This window comes from Scheffersomyces spartinae (assembly GCF_019049425.1).
Source record: "Scheffersomyces spartinae strain ARV_011 chromosome Unknown scaffold_7, whole genome shotgun sequence".
NCBI classification, from domain to species: Eukaryota; Fungi; Ascomycota; class Pichiomycetes; order Serinales; family Debaryomycetaceae; genus Lizanozyma; species Lizanozyma spartinae.
In genome coordinates this window covers 280,233-304,334 of record NW_025065054.1, presented here as the reverse complement: position 1 = coordinate 304,334, position 24,102 = coordinate 280,233, and the positions used below count along the sequence as shown (strand labels likewise).

Below are 24,102 nucleotides of genomic sequence, written 5' to 3'. Positions count from 1 at the left end.
GTTGTATTGCCTGTGTATTCAAAGAATAGATTGCGAGTATATTGCAACTCTTGAATATGACTATATATTTATGTATACTGAAGTGAAAAAAACTGTTCCATTAAGTTGAGATTTGGATTTCAATCATCTGGGATTGGGCCATTTTTTATAGTCAGTGGCAGACTCTCATCATACCTGAGCACATCGAGATGATTTTGCATTCAAAATGAGGTCAACACAAAAGAGTATATTCTTCAAAAAATAAGAAGCTTTGCATTGTTTGGTTTGCATATACGAGGGGCCGCAAATGATTTTAAAAATACAATGTCAGTTTGAGGACGCCGTTCTGGTCAGGAGGCGCATCAACAATAGGTATATGTAGGCACACCCCGGTGCAGTAGTAATATGATCAATCTGATAAGAATGAAGCCTAGAAAGACAACCTAATAAGAAGTTTCTGGAGGTTGACTAATGCCCTTATTTGGACTTAATGGTATCAATCGAATGAGATTGATCATTTGAGCTTTTTTTTGGTAATCTAAATCATTTCCATTGCCTGCAAACACTTCGTTATTTATCCGATTGCTCTAGATGGAATAGATAATTTGCAGTGGGTGCGCGAACAATAGGCTTGTGGTAAATGCAGTTTACGCAAGTTTGTTCATTGGAACAATAGTACGAAACTAGATCCTTAACCAAATGATTAAACCAAATTCTATTTAGTTGGAAATTTCTAATGTATTCACCTCAATTGGTAGGGATTGGCTTCAAAACACCACCGTTTTTACTAATGTGCATGGTCAAATCAAAGTAAGATCGATGAGTTAAGGTAGAAGATACGGATCTTTTGTGTTACCTGTATATCCGTTTGCCGGACATATACTCAAAATGCCAAGAAGTTTTCCAGCATGTCAACCAGAAGCTCAAATTTTACCATGGTGGCTTCTCCCAAATGTGTTGACTTGGCATCCCCAAGGCTGGTTTTATTTTTCAAATGTGACACACAGCTTAAAGTCGAGCAAAATATTTCAAAATAGTAATTAGTAAAACGGCGCCGTTAGCGAAGAATATTGATCTGCCCTGTATCAAGAATTCATGGTAGGAAGCCATTTTCCTTGATCGTAGGGGTCTTTGGAACAATAGTATCTAAAACATGTCCGAATCTCGCTCTGTGTGCCTTCATATAACCTCGTGTCTTTGGAATGGTCCTTCATGGAGTATTTTTGGGGAATTCATCTATGGTAACCGAGCTTCAGAGGGAGTTACCTCAGTAGACTATCTTCTACATGCACACTTACTGATTATCAGATTAATCAAATAGAACTATGTACAGTAGCCGGAATGTGGAGTGCCTGTATCAGTTTTTAGTAATTCAATCTTTGTTTTAGGTGAGCCATGAACAAATTGGGTATAGCCATATCTACCTCCGGGTTTTATTTAAGCATGCGGAAAATTATACGCTAATTCTTTCGGGTAAAATTATAACTTGAACAAAGCTTCATTGTATCTAATACTTGCTAAGAAATATATCCTGAAGTAATGTGTATAAATCTTTTACTAACTCGGGTTAACTGAAGTTCGGGCATATAATTAATTAGTAATGCTTACGCTATAGTAATAATCGCTTTTGTCTGCTAATATACCCAATAAAAAATGTCGCTCAACCTCAGGCTAGTCCACACGGGAGAATAATATAGTAATTTCATCTCTTTCAATACGATAATGGTAGTAATCAGGAAAGCAGTTACAAAGTGCAAACGACAGGAATAATTGGCCAATTCCCTGAATGTATAGACCTTCAGGTCGAGGACTACTAGTTTGATGCTATTTAGTTCCTATCGATTGATACAGTAGCAAACTAAGTTATTCACTCCTCGTCTTGCTCACGACTTTTCATTGGCCACATTAGTATCCTCAGGTACTGGAGAGCACCCTATGCAATATTTTATAACCGTATCTGGATACCTGCTATAACACGGTAGTCAGTTGTTCTGTACATTCTGAACATACATTGGCCCTCACATTGAATATAGAATCCGGGCAGTCATAAATTCCAGACAAATTGCTATGTTACATCACTAATTGTCAAGTCATTTAACATCATTTCCAATTCGTATTGCCCTATCTCAAACTGTTCTAGCTCTTGCTTAGCTTGAGCTTCTTCTTCAATAAGTATACCTACATCTAACTCCCATTGCTTTGACTCGTCTTCCATTTGCTTATGGAACAATTCGTGTTTCCTTGAGTCTTCTAGCCGTGACCTGCTGTTGGTAGCATTAGTCTCACGGTTTGTTGCTCTTCGTTGATTCTCAACCTGACGTTTATTTCGTGGAGTGGTTGCAGATATTCGTGGAGATGAGATAAACGTATTATCTCGGTTTATACTCTTGGAATAACTCGGTGACGGTGAACAATGTGACATGGGACGATAAATTCTTTTAGATCGATCCTGTTGTTTCTGCTGAAGAGTATCGATCGTAGTTTCTTTCGATCCACCTAAGGAATTCTCAACGCTACTACCTTCATAACATTCGGTCGACACCAGTTGCACCACTGTGTTTTGTTTTCTATGAGAAGAACTGGGTATATCCATTATGACATTGTATCATTGGCTAATAAACGAGAGTCTTAACCCCGAAGCTTCCATTGCATATGTACGCGTTTTCTCAACCTGAGGAAGATCTATTTGAAATTTAGTCCGTTTTTGTGTCACGAACAATGTTGACTACATCTGAGGATGATCCTCCCTTGAATCACACCAACATCCATAACAATACAACGTTGGATATAATGGGCAGTGAAGACGTTCTATTCGATGAGGAAGATTCCCGGGTGGTTGCCTTGTTGGTGGAACATGTCGATAGTCAAATCGAACAAGTATTTCTGCAACGGTCAGACGTCCTTACACAATATCAATTGCATCACTGCTGTTCGAGCACGCTTGACCTGGAAACGTTGACAAGTCTTCTTAACATAATAGATGATAACTTATCGGAACTATATATAGCGGTGCAGGGTGCAGATTGGAAAGACGACAAGAGAATAGAAATGCGTGATAGAGGCTTGTGCTATGTATGGTACACTAATGAGCTCGGAGTTATTGTGGGGTTTGTTTCATTTTCAGTAGTCAATGAAATACACTTTGGATCACATAAAACTGTGCTTTACTTGTACGAGATACACATAGTCGAACAATACCAATCTTTGGGCTTAGGTTCGATTCTATTGAGTGCATTCCATCAATTTGGTGCTCATCTAAAACTGCTACATAAGAATGCACCCTCGGAAATGAATGGCATATTGGGCCAGTTGTTTTCCACAAACTTGACTGTATTCGCTGATAACACCAGAGCTGCTCAGTGGTACTTTAAGAACGGTTACACATATACATCTGATTCGCCTAGACCAAAACTAAGAAGTGGGAAGCTTCCTCAGTTGTATCTCTTATACCGTCCCATATCATAGAGTCACCTAAGTTATAAATGTATTGATGTCTCTGTCATGAGATTTCTGTATATAAGTGTGTATGTAACTTTTGGGGTATTTTAATGTTCCTTCTACTTCTCCATCACGCTAACGTACCGACGAGTACCCTTCTTGGGTCTTCTGGCATTAGCCAAAGGATTGTTTCCTCCCATGGTCAAAAGGGTATCTAAATCCGCAGATGCCAAACTTGGTCCTGTTGGTTTCGAAGGAGGTTTGGCTCCTCCCAGTGATGGACCAGCTCCAGAAGGTGCTCCTGCACTTGGTGCTCTTCCTGTTGGTGTCTTGGGAAGAGAATTAGGCATAGCAGGACCACTTGTACCACTTGTACCGACAGATGGGGTGGCTGAAATACTGCTCTTAGCCTTTGGTGGTGGAGGCGGTGCGTCCTTTTTGAGTTGTTCTTCAAGAGATCTGCTTCCATCAATCCATCTCTTATGCTCTTCACTATAATAAAACTGGCTCTTGTTTCCTAATTTGGCTCTGATGGCCTTAGGTCTCTCTTCTGTCTCCTCCTTACTACCAAACCAACTTCCAAACCATTTACCCTCAATAGTCCCCTTGGAGGTGGTGGACTTCTCGTCATCATCTCTCTCTTTGATGTCAGGCTTCGTTTTCTGTGGAGGAGTGGCCAGTTTCTTTGGTGCAGGCCTCTTTACAACTACGGGTTCATCATCGTCTTCATCTTCCTCAACAATTGGAACGTAGTCTCCAACAGTGTCATCTTGTACTTCGTATTGTTGGTATAATTCGGATTGTTGTGACTGTGATAACCTGGAGGAGAACAATCCGGGGCCTCCAATTTCAGAATTGGCACGGGTTGTCAACTCAGGAGATCCAGGAATTGGGAATTCTCCAAAACTTGTATCCAAAACTTCGTCCTTTGAATCAAAAGCAGAAAATCCGGTATCTCTAGGAAGACCTCCGGATCCCAATTGGTTCAAAACTGGTGTTTTCTTCATCCTAATCATAGGTGAAGCGGGCTCAAAGTTAGCAGTAGAATTTGCTAATGGGTTAGCGTTATGCAGCTGTGTATCCATTCCATGAACATTGTTGAGCATTTGGCCTGTGGAACTAGAAATAACATTTGATGGAGACCGAAGTTCCTCATAAGCCATGTTCCGAATAGGAGGAGCAAAATTAGGTCTATTACTCAGGTCCTCTGCCAAAAGTGTGTCCTTTTCAGTTAAGTCCTCCTGTTCAGCTTCTTTTTCTTTTTCTTTTTCTGCTTCTCCTTGTTCTGCTGCCACGTCTTGGTTTCTCTGTGAAGCCTTGTTAGCTGGATGCTGAGATGGAGTGGCCCTACTTGCACCGGAATATCCACCGTAATCAAACATACTAATTTGGTCCCCAGACGCATCTGTAGATACATCCTTGGCAGGTGCATTGATGGGGTACCTAGATTTGACTGAAGTTGGGGGGCCATACTTGTTCCGTCCAACAGAAGGCTTTTTAGCAGCTTGAGGAGCATATGGGTTGGCTGCTCTCGGAGGAGCATTAGAAACATTCCTTGAAGGAGGTTTGCTTAATGAAGCTGGAAATTGGTTCGTTCCTAATTCACTAAGTTCTGCTTCAGGTTGCTGTTGTTGTACTTGTTCTTCTTCTTGTGGAGGTTCAGGAGTGGAAGTGTCGTTGTCCGGCAAACTTTGCTTATCTACGTTCACCTGCTTTGACTCAATGAGTTCTGCAGTTTCTAAAACTTGAACTTCACCAGATGGTTTATCGATTGGCTCAAGCTTCTCAGGGCTTTCGGCTTCCTTTTCACTTTTCAAAGGGGGTTCGACGAGAGAACCATCAATCCGAGGAGGTGGTGCATATCTATTATTTGTTTCTCTACGACGTTCCACTTTTGGTGGAAGACGTTCAGTTTGAGGAGAGGGATGGCTTTGAAGTTGTGATGGACGACTCTCACTTTGAGTTGACCGGCCTTCAGAATATGACGGACGCTTATTTTGAGATGAGCTTTCGTCTGTAGATGAACGCTTGGTCTGCGATTTATGAGTACTGGCGTGAGATTGACGACGTCTGGATTGAGACGAGTGGCTGCTGGCATGAGATGGACGACGCTCATTATGATGCGGGCGTTCCTCGCTATAAGACGACGGTGAACCAAAGACAGCCACCAGTTGAGACACTTTTGAGGTTGTCACATCAAATCGGCCTTCACTCGATGGAGGAGGAGGCATTGAGTGAGTGTCTTGAGATATGTACATAACTTCTGACTTTTCAGAGTCTCTGATGTTAAATTTAGGACTGTTTTGAAAAGTTTCATGAACGTGCAGCTTGGGCGATTCCAATGATTGAGGGCCATACTTAACCGGAGGTCTGTGAAGCTTAGAAATTTCAAGAACACCTGCATCAGAGGTGGCACTAGACACTGATATTTTCTTAACATGAGAAACATATTGTGGGTTCTTAGCTGGTTGCACGATTTCATGGGAAGCAAGAGATGCGTTAGACAATTGTGTAGAGATTCCACCCACGGATTTTCTACCTCCAGGAGCATATCTAGAGTTGCCAGCTGATTGTGATAAAGTTTCCTCATTCTCGTCTATTGTAGTTGGGAACTGATTGGTAGACCTATTGGAAGGAGTATATTTGGAATGAGGGGATGAAAAATGTCCTTGTCCTTGTCCTTGTCCTTGGCCTTGTCCTTGTCCTTGGTCTTGGCCTTGGCTATGTCCTTGTGAGTAACTTGGTTGTGAAGGGAAGTTTGAGGTTTGAGGACCTTGAAGTTGAGGTGACATTCCTTGTGATAAAAAGGTGGTATTCCTTTGGATTGGCGTAACATGTCTGGCACCAAAATCCATACTTGGTGGTAAAGTAGATGACGACAACGTATGATCAATAAGAGGACGTTGGCCTATTGGTAGAGCTGAAGATGTAAAATCTAATACAGAAGTCGATCTTGAAATAGAAGGACTAAACTTGCTGAAAACTCCAGATTCTACTGGCTTGGGGACAGGGTCTGTTCCACCAATGAACTTATCAAGTTGACCCCAGACTTTGTCGAGGTTAACCTTTGAAACTTTCAATCCAAACCAGCCTTGTTCGCCGGAACCCGAAGCCGTTAATCTGACTACTAGCTTTTGAAGAGCAATCTTGGTGTGTTCAGGAATGGCATTACCCTTGAACATAGCTCCAAGGTAGTCGATATATTTCTGACCTTCATTAACCAAACCCAAGTCAACCAAATATGAAGCATACTTGACCTTTATGTCAACTAAATGGAGCATTCCCAGGGCTGGAACTGTTGAATTAGGCGCAGAAGCCAAGATGTATTCATAAATCTCCGTATAGATATTGCTAGTGGAGATGTAAGGGAATACAGTCTCATTGCTATTGCTTCCAGCTGGAGGAATGGGGTGCAAAGGTGTTCCACCTAATATAAAACAGATCTCGGCAGCTTCAACTTTTCCATTGCTACCCAAGAATTTACCAAACTCCCTAAGGAATTCAGTAGAACCCTTGGTGCAACTGATGAGGACTGCACTTACAAAATCTCTCCAGTATTGGCAAGCCCATTCTGCCTCAGTAGGGACGGTCATCAAATCATTGACGGCACTTTGAACGTTTCCAGCGAAGATCTTTAACAAGTAGGGCATCAAATGTTGCACTTTATTATTGGCCCTTTGAAATGGGAAAGCCACCCTGGCATAATCTGCTGCAATTCTAGCAAAGTTATCATTTCCAGTCAGATAAGCAATGACAAGCCCTATTGACCAATCTCCTTTGGATATTGCAAACTCCAATGCCTTTTCTGAATTTCCAGATTGCAAAAGAGTGAAAACAGTATTAATACCTGCATTATCTAACTTGCAAGCATTGGCGACACTCAATAAGCCATTGTACTCAACTGGAATATTACAATCGTAATTTACGTTTGGATTAATAATGGAACAGATACTTCTTGCAAAATCTTTAACTTGTTCAAAGTCAGATAAATCAAATTTGAGTAGGCAAAGTAAAGCATTGCACAAGATCAATTCGTCTTGCTTGTTTTGGTCAACCTTGATCTTCTCAATTCGAACTTCTAACCACTTCTCAACATCCTTCTTTTTAGTCTTACCTTTCATCAAAGGTCCCGGGAAAATCACATACTTTGAAACATCAACAATATCTCGGATGCTCTTCACCTGTAAAGTTGGACTAGGTTGAGCGGTAAAGCTAGGGCTGGTTCTAGGAATCAAGCATACAACCTTAGTTGAGCCTGACCAATTAAATATGGGGAACTGTCTTCTTAACAAAGCATTGGGATCCTGGGCTACTTGTTTTCCAGAAACATTTCTGAGATGACTCTTCGAACCAGAAGCCCCTCTTTGCCTATTAAGATTCATAGGAGCCAATCCAACTGGACTAGTAGTGACAGACGCATCTGGTACAGAGGGTAAAGCAGGAGCATATGGATTGTTTCCGTCTTTTGTTGAACCTCCAATAATTGAACTTGCCCTGGAATGGTTTCTTTTATGGCTGCTTGGTGCATAACGGCCACTATTTGGCATGTAAGGACTGCCTTGTGATATACTCTTAGGAACATTTGTATTGAGCGTAGGCTTTGAGGAGGTTACTTGAACAGAGGGGAATGGTTGAGAATGTAATTGATTAGGAGTAGTCTGGAGATTAGCAGTTGGATTCAAGATGTTATTTTGAGTAAACTGAGGTGAAATCTCATTTCCTTGGGGCTGGTTAGGTACTGTTGCAGGGAATACTTGAGGTGAATAGCTTGTGTTGCCTTGAAACCCCCTTTGGTTTTGAGGAAACTGAGAGGGTTGTGGAGTAGTAGGATGCAACTGGTTTGTTGGAGCAGCTTGAATTCTTGTAGAAGAAAGAAACTGATTTGTTCCTTGGTACTGTTGTTGAGGTGGCCCAACATTGTTCAAAATCTGTCCTGGCTGTCCTAGAACAGAAATCGAAGGGACGACAGGTGGAGCATATTTGGAAGCCATTGGGGGATGTGATGGTGGCACAGTAGAACTTGGCGGTGGCATTGAAGAAGATTTTGCTGGAGGAGCGTAGTTATTCTTAATCGCTTTGGCTTTCATGTTGACATCAACAGCGTAAGGATTCACTGGAGGCTTCACTTGTTCAATTGGAGAGAATGAGGGGGCCTTAGTAATATTTGGAGAAGCAGGATTAGCAACTTTAACAGGAGCAGCTGTTCTTGCAGGCTTAACTCTCTTTGATAGGTCTGGTAAAGGCAATTCTTCAAAGAATGATTTGGAAACATTCTCACCCACAGGTTGCTGTTTAATATCATCCGAGGGTTTTCCAATGAGAACGTTATGAGGAGCGACAGGGCCAGCAGTGACTGGGTTAGGAGAAGGTGAACTCATTTGAGGCGTACGAGTAGGAGCATACTTAATCGAGCTCCTGGTACTTGGCTTTGCAATTGTAGGAATCATACCTTGTGGGAAATCATAAGCATCATGTTTCTTCTTTTCTTCTTCCAACTTTCTGACAAACTCATCATTGGTTGAAATTCCTGCTGACGAAATCACCCCATTGCTCTGTAACTGAGGTTGAGGTTGTATTATGGTTGGTTTGGGAATTGGAGTGTGGTGCTTTGCTAACATTGGACCCAGGGATGCTAAGGAAAATGAACTTCTTTGGCCAGGGACTCCTGGCTGTGGAACATATTTGTTACTCACACCTAGATGGCGAGGCACGTCATTTGATTTCATCGAGTGCATTTGCTGCAATTCATTGGGTACTTGTAACGATTCCTGTTGCACTTCCTCTTGAGTTTCCTCTGAAGAGAATTCAAGATCTTCATCCAAAAGTAAATCGTCGTCCAAATCTAGCATTTCAAGTTTGGTGGAAATATCATACAAAGAAGATGGAGTAGGCTCTACTGGTGAGTCAGCTCTCGATTTCTTTGGTGATTGCTCTACAATGAAATCGTTATCATCAGCAAACAAATCATCAAGGTTGCTTGTGCCCTCTTCAGCAACAACATTACTTAACCCTTGGGAGCCGTAATGATCATGCTCAGTCTGGTAATAATTTTCATTTGCATGTTGTGGACTATTATCTTCGATGACTTGGGAAAGAGGTGAATAAAGATCGCCCTGTGCTTGGTGTTCTTCTTGCAATGCAGTACTTTCCGAATTCTCGTGATCGTGTGCTTGGGATTGATGTTCATTGTATTTATTTGACTCTTTCTCAGCGTAGAAGGGTTCATCTGAATAATGATTAGGGCCCTCAGTGTAACCTACATGATGCGCTTCAAACAACTCTTGGTCCTGCTGTTGGTCAGGAACTGCAGCACTAATATAATCAGGCTGACTTTCTTGAGACACAAGCTGCGTTTCATTTTGATGCTGATTGTTTTCCTTGACTTCATTTGGATGTTGAGGATTGTTGATCAGACTAAAGAAGTCATCAGGTTCATTCAGAGCTTCTTCTTGATTTTGTTTTGACTGAGGATCATTAGTATGAATGTCGTTCGAACGGGGATTATAAACCACCGTGTCTTTAGTCAAGTTGGAAAAGAAATCGTTACTCTCATCGTGGGAAATCTGCTGATGCCAATTTTGTTTGTCATGTTCTTGAAGATCGATAGATTGAGTCGTATTTTGTTCAACTGACTTGTTCACCAACTCAGTTTCATCAGCTTGTCCGTTATATGCAATTTGTTCTGGGCAACCTAAATAGTCTGTATCCTTAGGACATATGTTGTCATAATCTGAATTCTTGCCTTCAAATGGTGAGCTGGCAACACTATACAGATGCAATTTTTCAACATGAGACAAAGGAGACTTTTCACCATTGTACCTACTTTGATCCTGGCAATAGTAAGGACTTGGGTCGGGTTTTTGTTCATCAATGTGCTCCGTTTCAAGGTTTTGTTCCTCTGTTTCAATTTCTTCGTGTTCTTCTTGATGGTCCTGTTGATGAGAAAATTCATCAATAGTAGCATGTTCATTATCTTCATAAACAGTTGATTCCACATGGTCATCCGTGGGGGGGTATTTGTATGCTTGTGCCTGAGATTGCTCATCGTAGTTGTCGATCTGGTGGTCGCTCTCGTGGTCGATATCATGTTTTAAATCTTGTTGATGCACAATTTCAACCTCAAAGTGGTTATATTGAGCGTACCCTTGTTCTTGATAGACATTATCTTGATGATGTTGCTCCTCTGAGTAGGGGGCAACTTTCTGAGGGGAATTCAATTGATCATCATCAAAGTCTTCCGCGTAATCCGCCCATCCAACGTCTTCATCTTCCTTCAAATCAAATGGGACATGGCCTGAGGGATCATCAACAGATTTACCAGCACCCTCTTCAGCATTGACACTACCGTAAGAGAACGGATCATCTCCGTATGGCGTAGGTTGTTGTTGATATCCAATATTATCACTGTTGCTGTCGTTCTTATGAGAGTGAAACTCGGAGACAGGAGTATCATTAGACTCCGGTTCTAAGGGGACTATATTGTCATTCTGACGTGAATTTGCTTTCAATTGAGGTGAAATTTCACTACCCATATGACTGAAAGATCCTGAATGATTTAGGTTCGAAGTCATATTCATATTAACACCAGATATTCTGTCTGAAGTTGTCCTCCCACTTGAGTTAGCTGACAATCTTGGAGGTGCGACCAAAGGCAGAGACGACGGCAACAGATTCGCACTACCACTACCACCACCACTGTCCAATCTCAACAGCGAAGCATTGCTTCCTCTCGCACCGCGTGGAGGAGGTGGAGGGGGAGGTGCATCTGCGCCGGAGTCAGTAGATGACTGAAGAGCAGGATCCATTACATCTACCTCAGGCTCCAAGCCTTGAGGCGGAGGGACATAACGAGCTCTAGCTGGTTTCCTTCGGGTCAGCCGGGACAGCATGTTTCTTTTGTATGTAGTCAAAGCCAAAGCTGCAATAGCGATTGAATTTTTGAGACTACTACGTTTCGGTAATATATACCCGTAAGTGTTGATGACTTTAGATCTCTCTTAGAAAAACCGTGTTCTTATTAGAAAATGTTGGTGATCAAACACACTAGAAAAATATGGACGAATTGAGCGGATCTGGCGCAACTTGACGCAAAAAGCGTTTTTCTTTGTAGTTATGTGTGGCACGTGACCTTTGGCAGATTTCTTTAGTTCTGGAGAGAAGACAGGTTTAAAACTGGAGGAGAGTTGACTAAAAACATACTTAGCCCATATGGAGAAAGTTAGTATGCACCAAAATATATTGAGGAAAAGGAAATGAGGATTATTGAAAAGGAAGACGTTGTTTTTTACGTTTTAGGGCCATGATATATAACAGTTTCGTTAAAGTAACTTCGTCATAAAATCGTTCTTACAATTTCTCATGAGTAGATATACGTGGGAGATTACTAAACGTTTGCTGAGTTTCATTTATATAGAGCTTGTATTTAAATATTGCAGGAAGTTTTATGTTTTCCTAAAAAATCATTTCAATTTCTATGCAAAAGTGATGCCATCTTAATAATTACCACAAACCACAATTGAACTACACATTGATAATTTACAATCCAAATAAAGCAGGCTTAAAACAATAGCAAAAATACTATGCTTTCAGAGCATGACCAAACCACTCTGCCTCCGCAGCCACTTGCCGGAGTATTCATGGTTTTTCAGTGCAAGTGTCCTTTTTTTGATGCATATGTTATTCTTTTAGAAAGAAACCTATGTATTACATCAACTTCGTAGTAATGCACATATCTTTAATGCAAAACCTTCCATATCTATATCAAAAATTAATTTATGCTCAGGTGATTATGAAGTATGATATCGTTTATTTGTATAGGCTAAGCCTTAAGGAGAAAATAAATGATCTAGTGTTAATAGATTGCTTAGTTCACATCTTTAACAATACAATTATGGGCCCTTTACTTCATCATTAACTTATTCTTGTTTTACAAAATTTTAATTGCTATCTTAGACGCATGGCCCAGACCATTACTTGTTTTCCCACCAAATGCAGTTCATTGCTACGTAAACCGCAATGGTAATCGAACGTGTATTTTTACGGCGTGCATGAGTAATTTAATCTACGACGCAAGTGAACAAAGAATTCTGTGCCTAAACACACTGTTACGAGATGGAGCATGAAGATTACGAGAGGAAGGTAATCTAAAGCAATTTTAAACTAAACGGGACAGTGACTTTTAAGTTGAGAATTTGTTGTATGATTTCTGCAGAATAATACGAAATTCAAGATAAAATACTTATGGTACAAAATTTGAAGCAATATACTGTTCAATATACCTTTACCTTACTCTTAATATATTCAATCCATTCTATGTGACGTTCACAATACATTTGAAACTAAATTTACGTTTAATCACATTACAGCCTTCATGAACACAGTCAGCCGTTTATCACCTTGCATAACGGCTATTTTTGTAGACAGGGCTTCTTCACTTATAAATACCGGTTTCAAAGTAAGAGCGGGGCACATCAGTATGGTTAAGAAAATTGAAAGTGCTAAGACTAAAATTGGGTTTACGTGATAAAAAGAACGTCACAATTTGAATAATGTTCAGCCGTGGCTAATTATTCTATTATTAGAAACTGAACTGATTTCAATGTGATGTAAACTGGTAAGTTTGGTAGCACACATACTAGATAAAATCATGTTGCACAGTGTGATTGATGTCGTAGCATTAGATAAAAAAAAAGGCAATTAATCTATTCACATATCCGTTACTTAAGAGAGGGACCCCTTATTTATGTATTGCAGTTTACTTGAATGTAGTTTCATGATTACCCTTCAACTAAGTATAAATATCCGACACGATCGTCCTTTTATTTTACATGTAAATGTGGGAATATTTCTTCTACTCTAACCCCTCCTTTACTAAGCTACTAGTGAAAAAACATCATAGATCACTTACTGCCAACCTCATAAGACAGCTACATTCCTTTATAGCAAACGTGGGCGCCCGATTTATTATACGATTGTTCTGTCTTTTATCTTAGTGGTATAATAGTATTATTTTATCGTTAGAAAACCATCATCATTAACATTATCAATATTACCGTTAGTGATCCAATTCAACTGCATCTATTCCTATTTTCTTCACCGTATTTTGGGATCCCTCAATTCTTTCCTTCTCCAACTTAATTACCTCTTTTTCACAGGTAGGAGTAGAGACCTTTGTGAACATTAAAACCGTTGCTCAAGAGTGTGTGCAGGTCATTCGGCAAACAAAGAAGACCCTAATTCAGGTGGTTACAGATTAGGTACCCGAAAAATACTTTATACTAATTGCCCTTCCTTTCTTGCTTCAGTTTTCGTAAGCTTGCCTTTAGGTGACCGCCAAAATTATCCCTCTACCAAAGTGTGGACTTATTAAGGATCAAACCAAACCAAGCAATTAACATTATTCTTACTGTGCTTCTCTTTCTTTTGATAACTCCCTCCCTCCAGGATTCGACACGCTTCGTAACCAAACACCGCTAAGTGCTTCTATTATGGGAAGAAGAAAAATCGAGATCCAGCCTTTAGCTGATGATAGAAACCGGACAGTGACCTTCTTAAAACGGAAGGCCGGGTTATTTAAAAAGGCCCATGAGTTGGCTGTTCTTTGTCAAGTTGATTTGGCAGTGATTATACTAGGGAATAACAACCGTTTATATGAGTTTTCATCGGTGGATACTAAAGAGCTTATTTCCGTATGCAGCAAGCTAAAACCGCATGAATCAAAGTCTCCTGAAAACTATGGTAACTACCGTAAGAGAAAATACCTCCATCAAAACTATATTCCTACTAATAGTAATGGTACCATGAAGAAATTGAATGATCCCTTAGGTGATGAAATTGATGTGAATGAATCCGATTTCGAATATGATGAAAGCGATTCCCCTGAACCAACTTCAAAGAAAAGGAAGGTCGAATTAAATACAAATCCTCCAACACAACAACACCAACAACAACGTATACTGAATTTTGATTCAGGTAACAATATCCAAACAACAACTAATGTCCCCCAATATGGCCCTGCCTTTTCTAATCCCAAAATGCCCCAGTTCCAAGATCTGGCTCAGCAATCGAACCATAGACCAGTATTAAGAGTACAGATCCCTGTAAACTCAATAGATAGAGAAGAAAGTAACATTAAGGGTAATCTTGAAAACAAAAGTGTGAATAATGGTGGTCCAATTGATGGGAAACTGGATAGCGAAAAGACTCTTACGGCTGTGGATGTTTCCCAAAGTGCAGAAGTAAAGCCTTCAATTTCAACGAACGTTGGAGGTGTTACTCAGAATACGCATATAAATGGAGATATAAAGCTTAAAGTTGAATCCAAGAACCCAATTGTGATGGGAACTATTAACCCCAATTTACCCATAGATACATCGAAATATGTCAGTAGTAACAGTTTTAGGTCACCTGGAGATTCTAGAAAACCCGCCTTACCATTACCTGTTCATACCAAATCCCAGACGTCTTCACCTTCCAATCCTAATGCACCTCAATTACCAATGGCTTTCTTTACATCAATATCCCAATCTTCACCGTCATCACTGTACGCCAACCAGCCTTCTAGAGCATTCCATACACCTGTGATAAACCAGATGTTCAACACGGGTAATTACCATCCTCCTAACCAACAAGAAATGCCAGGATCTGCTTTACCATCAAGATATCTACACGACATGTTCCCTTCTCCATCTAATTTCTACGCTTCCCAAGATTGGCCCTCCGGATCGGTTCTTACACCGTTTCATCAGACCAGTGCACCCTTTCTAACGCCAATAGCTCCCAGTGGAGTTACTGGCGGTATCAACACTGGAGGTGGAGGTGGAAGCGGGGGAGGAGGAGGAGGAGGAGGGAGTTCATTCCCACCAATTCCTCAAGGTCAAAGCCAAACTACGCCTGCCACTGAAGCATCTCAAGCTACAGGAGGAGGGGTTTCTGTGGATAGGAAGAACTCAAAGTGAATCGAATCAAAATATCATTTCTGCTACTACTACTACTACTACTACTACTACTACTACTACTACCACTTCTATTATTCGAATTCTTATTCCTATTCTTATTATTCTTGTTTGAGCGTGCCCGTATAAATAAATTTTCTTTATGTATTATAGTTTAACCAATGCTAATTTGCCCGTACACTGCACGGTTGAATATGTTAAGACTTACGCCGTTATGCTTTACTTTTGCCTGCGTGTAACTTAGACCCGTTAAGATTTAAGTCCGATCCAAGATCAACATTGGCAATGTATTTTTAGAAACTGAAGTGGGAAAACAAAGGGTTTTGAAAGCATGACATCTTTTGTACACTCTGGAAATAATAAGACATAAGCGAAAACGGCCACAAACGTCGGGCAAAAGATTAATCAGATGAGCCATCAATTAATGACATCAGTGCTTGAAGTAGAGTCAATAACAGAATAATTAAAGAGCACGCAAAAGATTTGGATTGACATCTGTCTCATTGAATGAAGCTACTCTGTTATAGAAGTAGGTTTACGTAAAATATTTAACATTAGTATGTGGACTGTCTAGCAGTCACTACAAGATCTGCAACTTTGTTACTTATACATACATATACATATACATATACATGTATAATGCCATGTTTACTATAAACAGTCTTGAAAGCAAACCATGAATTTCTCACTAGGGTACCAGCCCTATCACGTGACAAAACGACAAAACCAATACCGTCACAATAGGTAAACCCCAGCTCTTCTCTAATGACTCAAAGTCAACCAATTAATCATGTGACTGCAAATGTCTCCTTACGCGCGACATCTGAGGTTTGTGCCATCTAAAAATTTTCACCCAATGTGCGACACCTTAGTGTGCTCTACTATGTAGTCCTACTACGATGGAGTCCTCCCTGTACCCATTGTGATTGGAAAATTCTCTTCACCAATTTGGTTTACTTCATAAAAATTTTCTCTTACCCTGTTATCGATTTCTTTTGATACTAGCTTACTCTTGTTCATAGGCATAGGAAAGACCACGTCAACATGAAGGTATGTTAAGAGGTACCAATTACAATACACCCAGTTAGAGTTAATCCAGAGAATACTACTCTTTTATTATGACAAAGTGGATTTCGACACCAATTTATATCAAGTAAATGACGAAGAATGTCTTCAAGATAAAAACTCTTTTGAAAATTCGATGAGTGCAATAATAAATATGAATCGCCAATTGGAATCATCAAAAGAGTTCATAATATAACGTTGATGAAAGATTCATGATTATGAAAAACTGAATGTGAAAAACTGCAATACAAAAGAATCTCAGATGAGCTCTATCCACAAGTGTATTTGTTGATATGGATATTGATATATTGAATAGCATTACTAACATTTGATACTAGTTAAACATTTCTTACCCAGCCAACGGCACCCAAAAATGTGTCGACATTGATGACGAGCACAAGTTGCGTGTCTTCTACGAGAAGAGAATGGGCCAAGAAGTCGAAGGTGACTCTGTTGGTGACGAATTCAAGGGTTACATTTTCAAGATTACCGGTGGTAACGACAAGCAAGGTTTCCCTATGAAGCAAGGTGTTATGCACCCAACCAGAGTTAGATTGTTGTTGTCTAAGGGTCACTCTTGTTACAGACCAAGAAGAAATGGTGAAAGAAAGAGAAAGTCTGTTAGAGGTTGTATTGTTGCCCAAGACTTGTCTGTCTTGTCTTTGGCTATTGTCAAGCAAGGTGACGCTGACATTGCTGGTTTGACCGATACCACTGTTCCTAAGAGATTAGGTCCAAAGAGAGCTAACAACATTAGAAAGTTCTACGGTTTGACCAAGGAAGATGACGTCAGAGATTACGTTGTCAGAAGAGAAGTTACCAAGGGTGACAAGACCTACACCAAGGCTCCTAAGATCCAAAGATTGGTTACTCCTCAAACCTTGCAAAGAAAGAAGGCTTTGAGAGCTCAAAAGATTAAGAATGCTCAAGAACAAAGAGATGCCGCTGCCGAATACTCTCTCTTGTTGGCCAAGAGATTGCACGAAAGAAAGGCTGAAAAGATTGAAATCAGAAAGAGAAGAGCTTCTTCTTTGAAGGCTTAATTTTAATAAAAGGATTTAACTTTCCATCCATCCTTTTGTAACTTTAGTCCTTGTTTGTATATCATGTTTTTCTTTTCATCACTAATCTGAGAGTAATAAACGGAATAAAAAATTGTATAAAATAAGGCTTGCTTCTGCTTATTATGTAGTTGATTTAATTAATATTATTAACCTACCATTGTTATGTTGTTGGTCCAATATGGACCTGACCTTGTTGAACCTTTTTCCGGTCTTGCTCTTGTTCTTGTGCGGGTCTCTTCTTGCTTGTGAGTCGAACAATATTCTCATACACTTGATCAGTGGTGATGTTTGAACTGTGAGAGAAGTTCTTCTTAATGTAATTATCTTGTTGTTCTTTATATCTGGGGTCACGAAGTAGCACTTGTATATGGCTTTCAAATTGGTGCTCTGGTATTTGTCTCCCTGTGAGTGGACAAGTGATAGTTCTAGTTGAGCTAAGTGGCTTCTTTAATCTCGATTCTCCAGCGGCTTTAATCTTCATTCCTTTAAATACCTTTGATTGCGTGTCGTCGTTTCGCTGTGGATCGTCCTTTGTTTCTGGTTCCGTTGTTTCTGGTACCATTTCTTCCTTTTTCTTCGGCTCCACCTCCTCTGATTTGGCTTGTAATGATCTGTTGATCAAACTATCTCGAGTGACGGGAACAGCCAACTCTTTCACTTGATCAATTAAATCAAATTCAATCCGAGCAACAAACACAAAGTCTTGCCAATCTATTGAAGCAAAATTCAACTTCTGTTGTTTTTCCTTCTCTTTTGAAGCCTTTTTGGCTTGTCTATTGTGTTTTTTATACAACGCTCGAAGTATTCCTCGTTGGAGGGGTTCTTGATCATCATTGATATCCAATAGCTCTTCCATGTTATCTTCTCCTTCCTCCATATACTTGATAATCTTGCGATAGCTTTCAACATAGTTGATATAGTTTGGGTAATAGGTGTGGCCTGTATCCATAAAGGCAAACTGAGGTCCATTGCCATCTGACTTCTTATGCTCATACAATGCTGAGCCATATTCATCGCCATTCTTAGCCACAAACATCGCTGTTAGCTTCATTATCTGGTCGTCATATGCCAACGGAGGTTGATCCCATCTGGTGATGAATCTTAATGGTCGAACAGTGATAGGTGTGGATTCTGATCGTAGAACCCGAACTGGAGGAGTTTCAGAGAGAGAGTCATTAGAACCAGGTTGTGAATTCTTTGAAAGAATTGCTAACTGCTGTTGGTAGTAAGGATAATATTTATTCAGGTCATCAAGAAACTCAAACTGTTCATTAGTACTATTCTTCTTTAATCTTTCCTCAAAGCTTGTGCCGTTCTTGAACACATATGCAGCGGTCTTCTTTATCACACTTGCAATATCAGGAGGTACGTCCATGCTGAAGCGATGCTATAAGTATAGTATAGTATAGTATAGTGTAGTAAAGAGTATTAGAATAGCTTTAATACTATGTACCGACGGCATCGGTACGATACATGAGTATATACAGTACCGACCGACCAATCCAAGAGTGATAATTCCACAACCAACGCCCAATAGAGGAATGATATCATGTAGAAATCATGCGTATGAATCAGTTAGTCGTCTACTTACCTACCACCTACGTGATGACTATACCTTGTTAAGTAGGATAGTGTTGAGTATTGTAGTTTGCAGTACTGGTATTGGCCCATGGCCTAAAGAGTAGTGCGGAATTGATGTTGCATACCCAAACCCGTACCAGATTCAACAGTCTTCACATTATTCAAGCGTAAACTTCTTCCTTTAAAACGACATCACTATGCTAGGAATTCATACCCCTAATACAACAAAAGATAGTCATAACAATAATAATAAAGAAAATACCAATAATAATGATAATGCCACCGAAGGGTACCAACTGTCTAGCGAGTCTGATTCCATCACTGAGGATTTGGAACGGATTGGGTCCTTCAGTTTGGATAACTTGAACCAATTGAAGAAATATTTAAATGCCAGTAGACCTAGCTTTCAATTTCCAAATATGCCTACTTTAGAATGGCCTCATATCCAGAACTTCCCTAAAGAGCTATCAGCCTATTTGGCGCATTATATCAGCAGTGATAACCAAGCAGACAAACAGAGTCTTCCTCATCTGATCCAAGCGAGTTCAAACGCTAGTAGTACTGTTGATAATGATGGTGCCGAACAAGAAGGAACATTAGACCATGAAACTTTGGTCAATTCCATAAAAACAGCAATCTCTTCCAGAATTCAAATGAATAATCTTATGAAAGACTTGCAATTAGGTCTCAGCATGAATACAGCCGTGGAAAGACTACAATTATTGAAAGATATTGTACATCAGGCGATTCTTTTACCGGTAGACGATTCTTCAGATTTTGAAGATGATTATCTGGATTTGAACGGCCATGAAGAAGTTAATACTGAACCTGTGGGTGTTAGTGGCATAGTTAATAGGAACCAACCGATATTGAATGATATCATAAATCCCAATCTTCGGATCCCTCACCGTTCAAAAAGACATAAACACGGACTAAGATCAAGTAGATTCCATTCAGAGACAGAAGAAAGTGCTGTGGATGCCAGTGACATAGAGGGGTTAACAAGCCAAGATGTGACGATTCTTACGGATCTTGATTCGTTAGATGATTTTTATAAGGAAGATTTGCTACGGAAAAAGATCCAAAAAATCCAACAGTTGAAGTCCATTAGTCAACATCTGAAGAATAAACTCGTGACAAGACTTATGATGGGGAACTACTATAAGTATTTGAATGAGAAAATGGAGAAGAAAACTGGAACAAAGCCATTTGCTCTTGATAGACAAGAACACTTGGTTTTAGAAGTTGGGGACGACAAAAGTGATGATGATAATGATGATATTATCAGGGAAGAAGAAGAAGAATATAGCGATAATGTTGATGAAGTTAACGATATTGAGGATGACGAAGTCGAACTTACCCAACAAGATTTAACGCCAACATACTATAACCAAGAATCTAAAGTTATGGGATGTGCTCATTATCAAAGAAATTGCAAACTAGAGTGTCCAACATGCTTTAAATGGTACACATGCCGATTCTGTCATGATGCCGAAGTCAAAGATCATAAATTGGTTCGATCTGAAGTCAAATACGTTCTCTGTATGAACTGCAATAGTCCACAAGTGCCTGAACTGTCATATTGTGTTGAATGTGGATTGGAATTGGCCAATTACTTTTGCAAGATATGTGTGTTATATGATAATGACCCCACCAAAGACATTTATCATTGTGATAAATGTGGGATTTGCCGTTTAGGGTTAGGACTTGATAAAGATTATTTCCATTGTGATACTTGCAATATTTGTCTTTCCATAGATTTGAAAGAGAAACACAAGTGTATTAAAGATACAACTCATTCGAATTGTCCTATTTGCAATGAGTATTTATTCACGTCGATATCACCCGTGGTGTTTATGAAATGTGGCCATTCCATTCATCAAAGTTGTTATGATGAAATGAGCAAACACAGTTATAAGTGTCCTATTTGTAAGAAGACAGTGGTGAATATTGAGTCACAGTTCCGAATCTTGGATCAAGAGATTGCTCTGCAACCGTTACCGGAGCCTTATAACCGTTGGAGATGTATTGTTAGTTGCAATGATTGCAAGGGAAAATCGAATGTTCCTTATCATGTGTTAGGATTACGATGCAAATACTGTCAATCATATAATACGAACCAATTGAAGTTGGTCAAGCCAGAAGAGGAGGAAGAAGAAGCAGAAGAAGAGGAGGAGGAGGAGGAGGAGGAGGAGGAGGAGGAGGAAGAAGAACAAGAACCAACCGGTGTTGGGAGTGATGGGACCCCAAAACGCCACCACAGACCCAAGAAGGTTACTAGATCCCGTGGTGAATCATTGTCACAAGTACCCAACACATTGATCAAGTTGGATATGGTGCAAACCAATTTACAGAGCAATTTCACTATTGAGAACAACGGCTCGGTCGACACAGAGATGATAGAAGATGAAGAGGAAGATGATTTCTGGGACGACAATGATATTTATACCAATAGAAGAAACCATGGGGTAATGGATTTCAAAGCGTTTACCAATCGATTACTCAATCCCAATAATGACAACTGGCAAATCCCGAACATCAAGTCAGTGCTTCAGAGGTTTCTTAATCAGCATTTAATAGATGAAGGCAGCGACATTTGATAGGAGACATTTGATAATTGATCGGAGACATTGGACAGTTCAACAAAGGACTTTTGTGCTACGAAAACATGTTGGGGTGGGTGGTGAATGATGGGGTATATAGGGAAAGGTTTAAGTAAGAGGATAATGATACTACGTAGCAGACGACATTAATTATAGTGAGATAATGTCTAATTAGTATTAGCTGTAGTATGAGACTGCGACATTAGTTTATTTCCATCAATGTATATCTACAATTATCATGTAGTGACGAATACCTGTTGACATAAATTGACAGCTGTCTATCCAAGTACTGATTCAAGTACTGCTCCGAGACTGTCACGATAATATTTATGTCCATGTTAGTCAAAATAACGCCCGTCTATCAGACATAGAGCAACAACTTTATGATGACTTAACCCAACCAAAAGTGATTGTTTGTGTAATATTTGGGACGTCTTATGTCATAGTAAAAAGTACGACATGTGCCAAACACACTGAATTGCTAAATCAAGTAATAGCGAAACCTTTAGTATATGAAAAAGGATAAGCTAGTCCATCATTGTAAAGTGTCAGTGCCAAGTGTCAGTATTAACTAGTGCCATACTGTCAGTGTCTTACATCTGGTCTTACCATTAGTGTCTTCCTTTACTGTGTCGTATTCACTGCGCCGTGCTAACTGTGTCGTACTTAACTCATATTGTCACCATTATATCAGTTGCATCATGAATTCCATCAAGCTTCTAGTGTCGTCGTTTGAAAGCTTGTATCCCGCAGACAACAGTGTGTCCTTTGAAGATGCTGAAGGTGAGAAAACCCGACTAGACCCAACATTGGAGCCCGAGGCAATACCAAAAGTTAAAGAAGACGCAGAGGAGGGGAATGAGGACGAGGAAGAAGAAGAAGAAGAAGAGGAAGAAGAAGAAGAAGAAATAGAAATAGAAGATGAAGAAGAACTTGAAGATGAGGAACTTGAAGATGACGACGAAGAAGATGAAGAAGTACTGGCTAATGGTCAACAGAACAGGTATAACACCAGCCCATCCAAAAGACTCAGACGACGTTCAAGAAAGTCAAACAATAATACAACTAGTACTACCACCAATAATAATAATAATAGTAATAATAGTAAACAATTCCATGAAGTTGATCTTTTAGAGGAAGAAATCGTCAAGCTAGATGACATTGAATCATCACCAGTGACTCAAGCATTACCTAAAGATGATTATGAACATGAACACTTGAAAGAAGAAAAGCAGCCTAGATTCATTAATAAAGTAGCATATGTCATCTTATTTATTCCCAATTATGCTATTCTTAAACCATTACTTTTCATGTGGTATCTTGTGACTTACCCTTTTGCATATTTCCTTAATATCAGTAATTATGATGATGATGATAATCTTTCTCATCCTCCGGTTGATCACCATAAAATTGAACTGACAGTTGAAGATAAAACCGAATTGCTTAAACACGAAAACTTGTTGTCAAATAACTTCAAGTCCCCCACAGAATCATCAAAATACATAATCCCCCCTCCACAACGATTGTATCCACTTTCAAGACGTCCGGATAGACCTCGGAAACGCAAGACGTTGATTTTGGACTTGGATGAAACGCTTATCCATTCGCTTTCAAGAGGGTCTCCCAGGTCTTATTCCAATTCTGCATCTTCCCAATTGATAGAAATCAGTTTACATAACATATCCACCTTGTACTATGTTCTCAAACGTCCATATTGTGATCACTTTTTACTGGAGGTATCGAGGTGGTATGACTTACAAGTTTTCACTGCCAGTGTCAAGGAATATGCTGATCCGATCATTGATTGGTTGGAAAGTGAAGTCCTTGCCCAAGCAGATAAAGCAGCAGCAAAATCAGCAACGAGTTCAGCAGTTTCTCAATATAAACTTCTGTCTACAAGAGCATTAGGCACTGAAATATTGGGACGAGATTCAGTAGGGAACAGGTTCCCAAGACGAAACTTGTTTAGCAGAAGGTATTACAGAAACGACTGTACCTTCCGACCAGGCGTAGGGTACATCAAGGACTTATCCAAGTTTTTCCCCAAGGATGATGAGCTTAAACATGTAGTTATCTTGGATAACAGTCCAGTGAGCTATGCTTTACATGAAGATAATGCCGTGATGATCGAAGGCTGGATTAACGACCAAGATGATCGTGATCTCTTGAATCTTTTGCCCATGTTGCACAGTTTGAGTGTCTGTATTGATGTACGGTTTATCTTGGGACTTAGATCTGGAGAGAAGGTTTTTGAAAAGTATTAGCAAATACGGAATCAGAATATGACAGAATTAGAATGTGACAGAATTAGAATATGACAGAATTAGAATATGACAGAACTAGAATATGACAGAAATAGACAATATGACAGAAATAGAACATCACGACAGCTTATACTTGACATTTCTTGTCACTCAT

At 39.8% G+C, this 24,102-nt stretch overlaps 6 protein-coding genes across 6 annotated transcripts; 3 read left to right on the top strand and 3 right to left on the bottom strand.

Annotated features, from left to right (window-relative positions):
* Positions 1-1,924: 1,924 nt before the first annotated feature.
* On the bottom strand, positions 1,925-2,572 carry KQ657_004636 (uncharacterized protein; the record flags this gene model as incomplete). Its single annotated transcript, XM_043195304.1, has 3 exons — positions 1,925-1,947; positions 2,059-2,229; positions 2,500-2,572. The coding sequence occupies 3 exons, from the start codon at positions 2,570-2,572 to the stop codon at positions 1,925-1,927; spliced, it is 267 nt and encodes an 88-aa protein (XP_043049970.1).
* Positions 2,573-3,536: 964 nt separating this feature from the next.
* Positions 3,537-11,306, bottom strand: SEC16 (uncharacterized protein; the record flags this gene model as incomplete). The annotated part of the gene is made up of 1 exon (XM_043195303.1): positions 3,537-11,306. The coding sequence occupies one exon, from the start codon at positions 11,304-11,306 to the stop codon at positions 3,537-3,539; it is 7,770 nt and encodes a 2,589-aa protein (XP_043049969.1).
* A 5,109-nt stretch (positions 11,307-16,415) lies between these two features.
* Positions 16,416-17,479, top strand: RPS6A (40S ribosomal protein eS6; the record flags this gene model as incomplete). The annotated part of the gene is made up of 2 exons (XM_043195302.1): positions 16,416-16,421; positions 16,775-17,479. 2 exons carry the CDS (start codon positions 16,416-16,418, stop codon positions 17,477-17,479), a joined length of 711 nt encoding a protein of 236 aa, XP_043049968.1.
* Positions 17,480-17,660: 181 nt separating this feature from the next.
* On the bottom strand, positions 17,661-18,875 carry PRP21 (uncharacterized protein; the record flags this gene model as incomplete). Its single annotated transcript, XM_043195301.1, has 1 exon — positions 17,661-18,875. The coding sequence occupies one exon, from the start codon at positions 18,873-18,875 to the stop codon at positions 17,661-17,663; it is 1,215 nt and encodes a 404-aa protein (XP_043049967.1).
* Positions 18,876-19,060: 185 nt separating this feature from the next.
* KQ657_004632 (uncharacterized protein) lies at positions 19,061-21,681 on the top strand (the record flags this gene model as incomplete). The annotated part of the gene is made up of 2 exons (XM_043195300.1): positions 19,061-19,064; positions 19,313-21,681. 2 exons carry the CDS (start codon positions 19,061-19,063, stop codon positions 21,679-21,681), a joined length of 2,373 nt encoding a protein of 790 aa, XP_043049966.1.
* Positions 21,682-22,013: 332 nt separating this feature from the next.
* Positions 22,014-23,948, top strand: NEM1 (Nem1-Spo7 phosphatase catalytic subunit; the record flags this gene model as incomplete). Its single annotated transcript, XM_043195299.1, has 2 exons — positions 22,014-22,021; positions 22,379-23,948. 2 exons carry the CDS (start codon positions 22,014-22,016, stop codon positions 23,946-23,948), a joined length of 1,578 nt encoding a protein of 525 aa, XP_043049965.1.
* Positions 23,949-24,102: the final 154 nt, after the last annotated feature.